General features: G+C 47.5%; 1 protein-coding gene across 1 annotated transcript in view; it reads left to right on the forward strand.

Annotated features, from left to right (window-relative positions):
* Window positions 1-10,109, forward strand: part of Fbln7 (fibulin 7) — a 32,840-nt gene extending 22,731 nt beyond the window's left edge. The window contains exons 4-8 of the mRNA XM_021156440.1: window positions 2,576-2,701; window positions 5,491-5,631; window positions 6,798-6,935; window positions 7,838-7,976; window positions 8,283-10,109. Of these exons, the coding sequence (XP_021012099.1) occupies window positions 2,576-2,701; window positions 5,491-5,631; window positions 6,798-6,935; window positions 7,838-7,976; window positions 8,283-8,655 (917 nt within the window). The 3' untranslated portion in view covers window positions 8,656-10,109. The remainder of the gene's footprint in view (window positions 1-2,575; window positions 2,702-5,490; window positions 5,632-6,797; window positions 6,936-7,837; window positions 7,977-8,282) is intronic.
* Window positions 10,110-12,867: the final 2,758 nt, after the last annotated feature.

Genomic DNA, 12,867 nt, shown 5'->3' on the forward strand with positions numbered 1-12,867 from the left:
CCCTTAGATGCTATGCATCTGTTTACAGATGTGGACTACCACACCTAGTCATATGCAGTGCTGAGGACCAAGCCCAGATTCTGACGCACGCTAGGCCAGCATTCTTCCAACTAAGCCATGCCCCCAGCCAGGACCTCCAACAGGAAACCTTACACATACATATATACATACATACATACATACATACATACATACACACATACACATGTATACACACACACATATATATATACATATATGTGTGTATATATACATATATATATATACACACATGCATACATATATGCATGCATACATCATTTTTTTAAAGAAAAAAAGACTGCCCATCTAACCATTAACTTCCATATAGCAGTAAGTACTCATGCAATAGGAGATGGAAAGATGAAAGATGGCCATGCCCAGGCCTTGGTTTGCCAGCCTTTCTCATCATCACTGCCACTGCCCTCTTCAAGTCAAAACTGAATGGCACAGCCTGGGACGCACATGAATGTGATGATAGCTATCCTTCAGTTAGGATATAGCACTTGCCAGCCTGGGCGCCAGGCCCTTGAATACCTCTGACTGCTCGTCAAGATAAGAAGTGCAGAATGCCCGTCTGGAGCCTGTGAAGAAATGGATATGCCGGGCACCTTTCGCATCTCTAGCAAGCCGATGTCACACTAGCCCCTCCCAAAGGGTCCAGGTGTAAGACCGCTCAGCGTCTCCCAAGGACCGATAATGGCTGTAGGCATGCTGAGACCAAGCTGAGGGATCTAAATGCTCACACTTCTGGCTTCTTCCCATGCCTTCAGGGCTTATGATCTGCCCACTTTCAGAATGGGCCAGTAGGCAAAGATAGGGTTGGACCTCAAAAGACCTTGGACCACTGACCTCAGGGAGCCATTTGTGTGTGATGCAGTCTCAGACACATTCCTGGGAATTGATCACCCGAAAACAGGCTGGCGGTGGAAGCAAGTCACCGGACTGAAGTAACAGAGAAAGGGAAACGGCTCCTTCCCTGGCATTCGCAGTGTTTGGACAGCCTGAATCCTTCCAGATGAAATAGAAACGTTGAAATAGTTGCAAGCAGCCTTAAGGGAAGCGAAGGTCCCTTCCAACTGGCCCAGAATGAGGCCATGGTTCTCACCGGAAGCAGAGCACCTGCTTCACCCTCTTGGTAGACACAGGAAGGTGGCTGTTAGGCCAGAAAGGGGTGGGGGTGGGGTGGGGTTCTCAGGTTTCCCTCCCAGGCATTGCAGTTAAATCAGATCTACAACAAAGAGCTCCTCCTGGGTGGGAATGGCCTGTGTATACAGGAGTTTAAATGGAGCCTGGGGCACTCGCAACAGTGAAGGTTTTACAAAATTATCTTTTCCAAAGTGAGACATCTTATAAATACTTGTTGTAGGGAGGGGACAAACACGAAAATCATAAATGAGGAACAAATGGACAAACAAAACATCCATGAGCCAAACAGAGAAAAGCCAAAACTCAAGTCAATGGTTTCCTTGTGGGGTCAGTACTGAGGATTTGAACCCGGGGCTTCAAGTGCTCACCTGCCGAGCTACCCAGTGCTGAGAAAAATCTACTGAGCTTTATAACATTCTCTCTCTCTCTCTCTCTCTCTCTCTCTCTCTCTCTCTCTCTCTCTCTCNCACACACACACACACACACACACACACACACACACGCACACATCTTCTCTCCTCTCCACAGAAAACTGGGTGTGCACCTGGGAACTCGTCCCTCTAACAGCATCATGGAACTCCCAATAGATCCCCTATTGACGGAGCCCAGGGGAGCTGAGTATAAACTTGGAGAATTACTTTTCCCCATCTCTGAATATTCCAGTGGGCCATCCTTTCTCTCCCTTTTAATTTCTTGGAATTTACCGCCTGTTTAAAAGATGATCCAAGGCCAGGGACCTGGCTCAGTTGGTAAAATAAGCTTAGCATGCCTGAGGCTCTGGGTTCCAGCTCTCCATGGAAGAAAAGCTGACATAGCGATACACACCTGTTAATCCTAGACCTCGGGAGGTGAAAGCAGGAAGGTCCTAAATTCAATGTCGTCTTTGTCTGTACGGAGAGGGAGTTCAAGGCCAGCCTGGGGTCCACCTTGGAAGAGATGAAGAGTAGGAGGGCTGCACTCACAGGCAGATGCCAACACCTGGCCACAACTGTGCATATAAATTATAGCATCATCTTTATTCATGGAGCATGGTGGTCTACTGCTAGTTTCTGCACACAGAGCCTGGATGGACACAGTGTGAGGCAGATACTAGAAAAGCAATGGCTTGTGTGTCGGCCCATCGGTCCCCTTGAAGATCCCACAGGTAGAGACGGTGGGAAGTGGGAAAATAGAAAACTGGGGTGGTGATGGTGCAGTGGTACGTGTCTATACCCAGGAGGCTGAGGCAGGAGGATCCCAAACTAGGGTGCCAACCTGAGCATCATAATGAGACCTTGTCTCACAACCAAACTAGAACCAAGCCAGACAGGAAGCCGGAGTGGCCCTACAATGTAAGGAAAACCTTGTTGTTAGTTTTTGTTTGATTTAGCACTAGAATCTACAACCATGCGTTGGCATCCTTTCCTAGATATCAGTGAATGCTCCAGCCAGCCTTGTCACAATGGAGGGACGTGTGTGGAAGGCATCAACCACTACAGATGCATCTGTCCTCCAGGAAAAACTGGGAACCGCTGTCAGCATCAGACCCAGGCTGGTATGTAGCTACTGTGGGACTTGTTGGGGATGCTCCCTTGGGGTTGGTGAGGATACTGGTCATAATCACCAAAGGCAGATGTGGCGGGAACTCTGTGCCTCTCATAGGCTCAAGCGTTTCCTCTCTGGTTCCTGCCCACAGGCTGGTCCCTCTAGGACCCTAAAGCTCTTTTTTTTATATATATAATCAGAGTTTTGAACCTTATTTTGGAGAGACAGACTCCAACTTAACCTTCTGCAGATTAGGGGAAAGGCCAGGGAAGATGTACTGGGGTACCTTTGTCTGGTTAGTGCTTCGTCTGCCAGGAGAATCATTTTTCCTTCCAATGTTCCCATTGCACCCTGCAAAGTCAGCAGTCCGAGGTGTTTTAAGATATGAATGAACAGACATTTGATTAGTGAGCCCCAGCACGTGGCAAGAAAACCCTGCGATAAGAAACTTATGAAGGGTGGGTTGGGGGCTTCCCACTATTCTCTGGCCAAGAAATTCAACCCTAATGATGCCTGGCTATCTTTATTTCTGGGTAGACTCCTTGTGAGGGAAGGGCGTTGGTGGACAGTGTAAGATCCAGGGCGTAAGAGCTGACACGCACTTGGGGCTGGAGATGTAGCTCACTTTGTAGGTGCTTTGCCTCCCATGTAGGAAGCTGTGCACTTGGTTTCTAGCATTACATCATAATGTTGGGCATCGGTGATCCCAGCAGCTGGGAAGGAGAATCGGATATTTAAGGGCATCCTTGGCTTCACAGCAGAGTCTGAGCCCCAGCCAGGAACACAAGAGACCCTGCCCCAAATAAAATACAACAAACCCTCTTTACAGCCTCGGTAGCAGTCAGCCCCAGGTCAGGCCTAAATAGTGCACCCGCAATCTTGCTGTTCACTGTGTCTTGACAAAGTGGGACTGGCTTGCCAAATCCTTTCTCACAAGGAAACTGCCCCCAAAGGCTCCCTACAGCTCTGCTGTCTGGAGTTACCTTTTATTGAAACAGTACGGAGGCAGGGCTTTCCTGGAAGCCCCCTGCCTCTGTTTACAAAGAAGAGCAGAAAAAAAAGATCCCCTTGCACCTCAGTGGTGCCCTACTGGTGGCCACTAAATGTCCCTTGTTGGGGATCTTCTGCTGTGGGACCTTTGGGTCATTGCTCCTTGGATCCTGGGATCATTTTATGAAGTATACCCAAGACTGGAGTCTTCTCTAGGAATGGAAGGTAAGGAGTGGACAGGTACGCACTAAGAAATGTCCCAGCAGGCTTACCTAAAACCTTTTCCCCCATGAGCTGGATAATGCCTCTCTCCCAGTATCCTGTAAGCCTCTTCCAATATTTTTTTCTAATTGTGTGTGTGTGTGTGTGTGTGTGTGTGTGTGTGTGTGTGTGTGTGTGTATTTGTGCACTTGACTGCAGTACCCATGGAAGCCACAAGGGGGCTTCTGATCCCCTGGAAGTGGAGTTATAGGCATTTATGAGCATCTGGATGTTGGTGCTGAGACTCAAACTCAAGTCCTCTGAAACAGTAGTTCTGGCTCTTAAACACTGAGCCACCTCTCCAGCTCCCACTATTATTATTTTAAGACTGAGGCTGGCTTTGAATTGGATTCATGTGATCCTGCCTTGGCCTTGAGAATGACTACAAGAATTCTTCTTTTTTTTTTTTTTAATTCCATTAACCAGAGCTGGAGAGATGCTCAGAGGTTAAGAGCCCTTACTGTTCTTGCAGAGGTAGGCAAGGGTTCCCAGCAACCACAAGGTGGCTCAAGGTCACTTTTAACTCTCCAGGTCCAGGGAGACAAAGAAATCCTCTCCTGGCCTCCAAGGGCATCAGGCACCACAGGCTATACACATACATACATACATACATACATACATACATACATACATACATATATTCAAGCACACACAAAACCTTTTTAAAAACACACCAGGCTGTGGTGGTGTACCCCTTTAAACCCAGCACTCCAGAGGCAGAGGCAGGTGGATCCCCAAGTTCCAGGCCAGCCTGGTCTACAGAGTGAGTTCCAGGTCAGCTCAAGGCTACACACAGAAACCCTGTCTCATAAAAAAATAAAAATAAATAAATAAATAATAAAAAAATTCTTTAATCCCAGCACTCAGAACAAAGTAAAGTGGAGGCCCATCTGGTTGTCTGGTCTACACAGTGAGTTCCAGGATAGCCAAGATCATGATTTTGTTTGTTTGCTTTTAATCCATTTACCTTATTTTTACTGTGATTGGGAAACTAATTTCTGGTTTTGGAAAGATGTAAAAACTGTAATAGCAACTACCTTGAAGACATTGAAGCTTGTATACACACACGCGCGCATCCCGAATCGAAAAAGTGGAGGCTCAGAGTTTTAAACTCTAATGCTCACTGCATTATGGGCATTGTACAAGATTCTCCAAAAAAAAAAAAAAAAAATCTTGGAAAGCCGGGCGTGGTGGCGCACACCTTTAATCCCAGGGAGGCAGATTTCTGAGTTCGAGGCCAGCCTGGTCTACAAAGTGAGTTCCAGGACAGCCAGGGCTACACAGAGAAACCCTGTCTCGAAAAGCCAAAAAAAAAAAAAAAAAAAAAAAAGAACCTCAGACTTGACACTGCAGTATGCCTGGCTGTTCTGCCTTTACATTCCAATCTCATGGATCCGGTCCGGGTCGCAGTCACTGGGTTTACGTTAATCACTTGACATTCCTTCCCTGCTGTAGAGTACGCCCTGGGAGATAGGGTTTCGCGGGTTGTGGGGCGTATGGCAGGTACCAGGGGTCGGGTGCTGAGGCGAGCCTGTCTTCTTCCCGCAGCGGCCCCCGACGGCGGCGAGGCCGGTGACCCCGCCTTTAGCCGCGCACCCCGCTGCGCGCAGGTGGAGCGGGAACAGCACTGCAGCTGCGAGGCGGGATTCCACCTGAGCGGTACCACGGGCGGCCACAGCGTCTGCCAGGGTAGGTTCGGGCAAGGGGGAGCGGGACTACACCCGTGGGAGGAGACCCAGTCCTGGAACAGAGCGCGAGGTTGGGACAAAAGGGCCTTTCTGGGCGTGGTCTCAGTGAGACCTGTGATTTGCCTTTTAGGTAAGGGTTACCTGGATGATCGAAATGAACAGGTAGACTTCAGAGGTGTTCTGGAGAAAAAAGTATCTTTTCGACCATCTTATCTTCCTACAGTTGGGCTCTTAAGGTGCACCAGGGCCTTCTCTGAGACGTTATAGACAACAGATGGAGTGTTGGGGGTATGCATCCAGTCTCTAACTTGCACATTAGTCCAATCCCATCATCGTTTAAACCTGGAGAGATACGGATGTAATCCCAACACCACTTGGGAGATGAAGACAGGAGGATCAGGAACTCAAGGTCATCGTCTGCTACTCATGGGGCAGGGAGAGAAGAAAGCATCCAGGGTGACAGGCTTGTCTTCTGACATAGCTTGGAGCTACTATGCCCAAGAGGAGCCTTTTGCCCTGTCATGTGCACACACACACACACCATACCTCTGGCAAAAACCCTATGAGCTGGTGGCAAGAGAGGGGCTCAGATCATTTATGGCAGCCAGGGCCATGGATATGGGCACAGCCTAAGATTCATCCCCTGGTCTCCTTCTCTCAGTGTAGCTGACTACAGAGCAGCTCCATCCTGACATCTGGCCAGTTGGTGCTAAGAAGTTCATTTCACAGCACCAGAAATAAAAACACTCCCCACCCCCTTTTAAAGAGGCATCTCAATATACAGACCAGGCTGGCCTCAGGGGGAGATCCCTGCTTCGGCCTCTGAAGTGCTGAGATCACAGGTCTGCAGCGCCCCACAGGCTGCAGGGCTCTCTCACTGTTTCTCCATTGCTGAAGATGAGGAGAGCTAAGATGGGGGCCTGAATCTGGTTCTAGCCTCTGAGCCGGGTGCCGGACTCGCTAACCTTTGTAGAGTTTCCCCATTTACACCGAGAAGCCCCTCTGGGGTTTTCCATATCAGCTCCTCCTTTTAGCCCTCTTGGTCCTAGACTGGGGAGAGAGGTCCTCTGCTCATTGCTGTGTCCAGCCACTCAGTCACAGCTGCCAATGAGTCTGGTTGACGGAGGCTGTGTAGCCTCCTGGAATCATGGGCACTTTTGTCCCCAGATGTGAATGAATGTGAGATCTATGGGCAGGAAGGACGCCCCCGGCTCTGCATGCATGCCTGTGTGAACACCCCTGGCTCCTACCGATGTACCTGCCCGAGTGGATACCGGATCCTGGCTGATGGGAAGAGCTGTGAGGGTGAGTGAGACTAGGTAGAGGCAGGTGACCATGAGGCTAGAGGTCACCCTCCACACCTGGTCACCTGCTGCTGCTGTGACCCCTGTTCTCATCCCCGTTCCCTATTCAAGAATGATGAGGTTAAGAGAATCAAAGATCTGGGGACACATTTGATCCTAAAAAGGAAATCAACAAACAGGTCTTCCAAAGGTCAGGCTACATATTCTACACAAATAGGTTGGTTGATCACTCAGTGCCTTCTGACCTCATGTGAGTGACAGTTCTGGGCAACATCACTTCCTATTATTCAGCAATGCCTTCAGCCAGACCTGAACCTACAGACCAAGGAGCTAGCCAGACTCCACTTTATTAGAATCTGAAGGAACCTAGGAGGTTTCATGGCCCTGTGTGTCCACGATCTGGCGTCCTCTGATGGGAAAGTTACCTTACAGGCTCTGTAACCTCAGCATGGCCAGGCTCTGCCGCCATGACCATGTGTGGTGGCTGTTTGAGGACACCAGAGAAGCAGAGCCACCAGGCTTACGGCTCATAAAGGCCTGACTAGTTGTGACTGGAAGGGTTCATTTACCCACTGAACTGCACCCAAGCTAAAAAGAGAGACCACTGCTCTATTTGCCAAACTCTAGTAAATGCCAGAGTCCTGCAAACAAGAGGGCCTGGGAGCCTGGGTAAATAGTCCAGACCAGTCAATCTTCCAGGGGTGAACTGGAGGGTGGGTTGTAGGTAAAAAAAAGAAAAAGAAAAAAAGCACCTGGCTCAGGTTCTACCTCAGTGCTACAAATCCGTGTGGCTCCTGGAACACAGGACTGAAATTTATCTCTCTCTTGTCATGGTGCTAATAGGCACCATTATCAGCAAAGTGAGGAAGATTCACAGCCTTCGTTGTATCTCCCGCAATACAGATATTGATGAGTGTGCAGGCCCACAGCACATGTGTCCCCGGGGGACCACATGCATCAACACTGGAGGAGGCTTCCAGTGTGTCAACCCTGAGTGTCCTGAGGGCAGTGGCAATATAAGCTACGTGAAGACATCTCCCTTGTGAGTATATCCAGGGCTGCTCAGCTGGGCGAGCGTGGCACTTACTCAGTGTGGCTGGGCTAGATTCTTCTGATAGGTTCATGGGGGTGGGGAGATAATCACATCATATACAGGAAATATGAAAGACAGAGATGTGTCTCTGGGCTCTCATTTCCCCTATAACTATCAACTCACATGAAATACAGACATTTTGTTCTCCAAAAGAGATACTAGCGTCTATGGGAGCGTGGCCTCTTTAGAGAATAGGGAGGGCAGCCCCTCTTGAGTTTTCCCACGTCTAACTCTCTCCATTTGCCTCTGCTCCAGCCAGTGCGAGCGAAACCCTTGTCCCATGGACAGCAGGCCATGCCGCCACCTGCCCAAGACCATCTCCTTCCATTACCTCTCTCTCCCTTCCAAGTTGAAGACACCCATCACGCTCTTCCGCATGGCCACAGCCTCAATTCCTGGCCATCCTGGGCCCAACAGCCTGCGCTTTGGGATCGTGGGTGGGAACAGCCGTGGCCACTTTGTAATGCAGCGCTCAGACCGGCAGACAGGCGAGCTCATCCTTACACAGACCCTGGAGGGGCCTCAGACTCTGGAGGTTGACGTCGACATGTCAGAATACCTGGAGCGCTCCTTCCAGGCCAACCATTTATCCAAGGTCACCATCTTTGTTTCTCGCTACGACTTCTGAGGATGCCATGGCATTCTGGAGGCTGGGGTTTGAGATCTGGGCTGATTTCACTTCCCCAAGGACACACTGTGGGCAAGAGCTGTGGTGGTCATTCTTTTCTTGGTCATGTTCCCACCTACTCTGTTTGTTCACTCAGGCTTCTAGAGCAATGCTGTGTTCTGACCCAGGGGCTGCCACAGAAGGGAAGCCACAAACAAATGCTGTTTCTACCATCACACTACTTGTTTTTTGTTTTTTGTTTTTGTTTTTGTTTTTCTGCTTTAAGCCCCACTCCTACCCCGTTAGGAGACAGCACAGAATTTCAAAATACTATGTGAGTGACCATGTGAGTTTGAGCCAGCTGAGGTGGGGGAGAAGCTCATGGTGTGTACTTGAGACGATAGCCAACGGTTCTGCATTGAGGCTGCCAAGCCTTTTCTGGCTGAGCCTGTTCTAGCTCTGTAGATGCTCTAATGGCCCTGTGAGCTACCTACCAGGGTACTTTACCCTGTGACATTCCAGCCAACCTTTTCATCAGCAAGCTGTAGGGAAGTCTAGCAACCCCGAGTGGATCCTTCTAGACCAAGGTGTCAACATTAAATCGTGGATTTTTGTCGGAGTTTCTTCACTTGAGAGAAAACATGTCTCAAAAACATGACCTGGTTTTATGGCTGTGGAAACGGAGTCTGTATTCTCTGCCCATCTGACTTCTCCCTGAGTGTGAGAGCACCTTCTAGGAAGGGATAGTCCTCTTGCTGCCCAGGTTGGACGTGGAGGATGGAGAGAGTAAGAGAGGTGATGTGTAAGATTGCTCCAATAGTTTCAATATGGATTGGTCACATGGGAGACCGGTAAGGATGGCATCTGGCCATGGGATGTTTAGGAGAATATTCAAATTGTCTTTCATTCCATGGTTTCTTCTTTAGTTGAAAGAACTAAAGAAGAGTTGATATCTTCCACGTGAATGAATCAGGAACACTCCGTTGAGCACTGAGAGCTTGTTGGGACCATCCCAGTTAAAACTTAAAAGCTGGATGGGGTGAGTGGAGAGGAGTTTCGATGTCCAAATACATGATCATCTATGGGGAGCATCGCTTCATACACATTTTATCTTACAAATTATTTCTAGAGGATGGGACAGGCTGACTGAGTTCGAGGGCAGTATGGATGACGTAGTAAGACTGTTTCCAACAAAATAAGACAAGAAGAGGACTAGAGCTGTAGCTTAGTAGAAGAGTTATTGCCCAGCATGCATAAAGCCCCAAGGTCATTTCCTTGCACTGCATAAAACTGGGTGCAGTTGTACGTTTCTCTGCTATATAGCCAGTTTGAGAGTTTGTACATGGCTTCTTTTGTGAGACAAAGACGGGGGGGGGGGTCCTCCCATGGCTTCAGCTGCAGTTTCTAACAACAACAAGGGCCTGAGGATCTGCTTTTCCAGGTTGTTACATGACTCATTAAAACAATGTCCAGAACCTTGTGTTTCTAGATCAGCAGTTCTCAGCCTGTATGTCCATACTCCTTTGTGGTGATTGAATGACCATGTCATCGGGATCACCTAAGACCATCGAAAAACACAGATATTTACATTATGATTCATAATAGTAGCAAAATTACAGTCATCAAGTAGCAATGAAAATAATTTAATGGTTGGGGTGGGGTCACCACAGCATGAGGAACTGTATTAAAGGCTCACAGCATTGGGAAGGTTGAGAACCACTGTTCTGGAGGGTAATATGGCCTATGACAGTGATGCTGGTGTCAAACAGGCTCTATGGTAAGTAGTAGTTCTCTCCACCAAGATCTTTCAACATTAAAGCTGCCTCCCACTTAGCAAATCACTCAGCTCCAGTCCCTATGGTACCAAAGTAGGAGTTCCTGATTGCTTCAGATTCATGCGGACTGTACTTAGGACCTTCCTCCTGGTCTCTCTACTGTGCTAGCAGAATAGCTGTGACCATCCATCCACTCATGAAGAGAAAAGGTTTGTTTTATTCTCACAGCTAACAGCCCATGATCCACCGGCTCTCTTATTTTAGGGTTGTGTTGAGTGATTGGCAAGAAGCACAGTATAGTCGGCTCACCTCGTGGCTGGGAGTAAAGAGCCCAGAAGACATAATCAGCTTCAAGGATACACCCTCAAAGTCCAAAGATCTCCCATTAGGCCCTGCTGCTCCCCAGTGCTTCCAAATACATGGGCTTTGAGGGAGATGTTCTGGATCCAAACCACGGCAATGCTGTGTTTGCCTTCCCCTATGCCACTGCTGGATCTTCTTAAGGCTTCAGTCTATGTTAAGTCAATCTGACAAGTTGTCAACATGTATTAGTTTACACATCTTTCTGGGTAACATGGATCCAAGTACTGCAAATGTACGAACTGGAACCCTTTGCGTCATCATCAGCTCCAACCATCAACACCTGCCAGTCACCTACTCCCACTCACCACATGAGGACTTTGAAGGAGGTCCTAGACATGATATCATTCCATCTGTATTTTATCACAGGTTTCTAAAGCACTTCTCTAAGGCATGACCTTAACATTATCCACATTCAGTATTATCTAGAACTTTACCAGCAGGGCCTGCGGGATGGCTCAGCGGGTGAGTGATGGTTACTGAGACAAACAACTTGACTTCAATCTCCAAGAACTACATGGTTGGAGGAAGAGAATCAACGCCCACGCTTGTCCCCTGGCCTCCACATGTGTGCTGTGGTACACTCTCATCCATGTAATACACATATGAATAAATAAACAAGTAAATAATATAATTAAAACACAGAACTTTAATGACAATCCCTCACTACCTCCAGCCATAAAATCATTGTTTAAATTTATCTGAGGGAGTTTTTTTCTTTGCTTGAATTAGGTCCATGTGGTATAATCTATGGGATAAGTTTTAATATGTAGCAGGGATCTTCACATTTCAGCATATATCAGATGACCTCAAGGTTTATTAGAGGGTAGAATATTGGATTTTGGTTTTTTTGAGACAGTGTTTCAGTGTTTCCCTGGTTGTCCCTGTAGCTCTGTAGACCAGGCTGGCCTCAAACTCATGTGCCTCTGTCTCCTGAGTTCTGAATTTAAAGGAGTGAGCCATCACTGACTGGCTTTGGATTGTCTAGTCTTGTAGAATTTCTCACACTCTGGGTTTTCTATATAACTTTTGATGTGCTCCTCTGTCTTCTTTCTCTCATATATGACTGTGGATCTATTCAGAGATTTAATGAGATTTGGATTGGCTTTATTCTGAAGACACTTTATTGGTAGTGATGGGTACCTAAATGGAAGTCACACAGTATCTGTGTCTTTAAAAACATTTTTTTTTTCATTTTATTTGAGGCTGGAGATACGGCTCAGCAGTTAGGAACACTTGTTGCTTTTGCAGAGGACCTGGGCTCAGTTCCTAGGACCCGCAAAGCAGCTTGGAACTTCTGCAATTCTAGTTCCAAGGGATCCACTTCCCTCTTCTAATTCCTCAGGCACCAGGCATACATGTTGTTCACACACTTGCATGCAGGCTGCACACACCACACACACACACACACACACACACACACACACACACTAAATGTAAAACACTTTTTAAAAAAATGTTACTTAGGTCGGGTGTAGTCCCAGCACTCAGGAGGCAATGGCAGGCAGATTCCTATGAGTTTGAGGCCATCCTGGTGTACACAGCAAGTTCTTGGCTAGCCATGGATACAGAGTGAGACTCTCTCTTAAAACAATATTAATTTTACATCTTGGAAAATATTTCTCGGAAAAACATCACCAATCCTGCTAGTTACAATCATTCTTTCATGGTTTGTTTTTGTTTGTTTGTTGTTTCTTTTGTCCTTAAGTTTGTTGTCATCAAGCACAGAGTGTGCTGTCGTCTGTTTGCCTTTTCAGACCACTTAAAATAACTCTTTGTGGCTGTGGCTCAGACTACAGTCAGAACAGTTGTAATTCATTTTGCTAAAATTTTAAAAATATTCTTCACTTACTTGTTTGCTTGTGAGGGGGTGGTGTGTGCCACAGCATACCCGTGTTTGTTTTTTAATTTAATTAAATTTAATATGTGTGTGCCCAGTGCCCACTGGGGCCCTATCTCTCTCCCTCTTAAAAGCCATTCTTTTTCCTTTTATCTTTCTACTTAATATAGTGGGGCTGGAGAGATGGCTCCATAATTTTGAGCACTGACTGCTTTAAGGAGAACCTGGGTTAGATTTCCAGCAACACCCACATGGTGG

Source organism: Mus caroli, chromosome 2, assembly GCF_900094665.2.
Source record: "Mus caroli chromosome 2, CAROLI_EIJ_v1.1, whole genome shotgun sequence".
Lineage (NCBI taxonomy): Eukaryota > Metazoa > Chordata > Mammalia > Rodentia > Muridae > Mus > Mus caroli.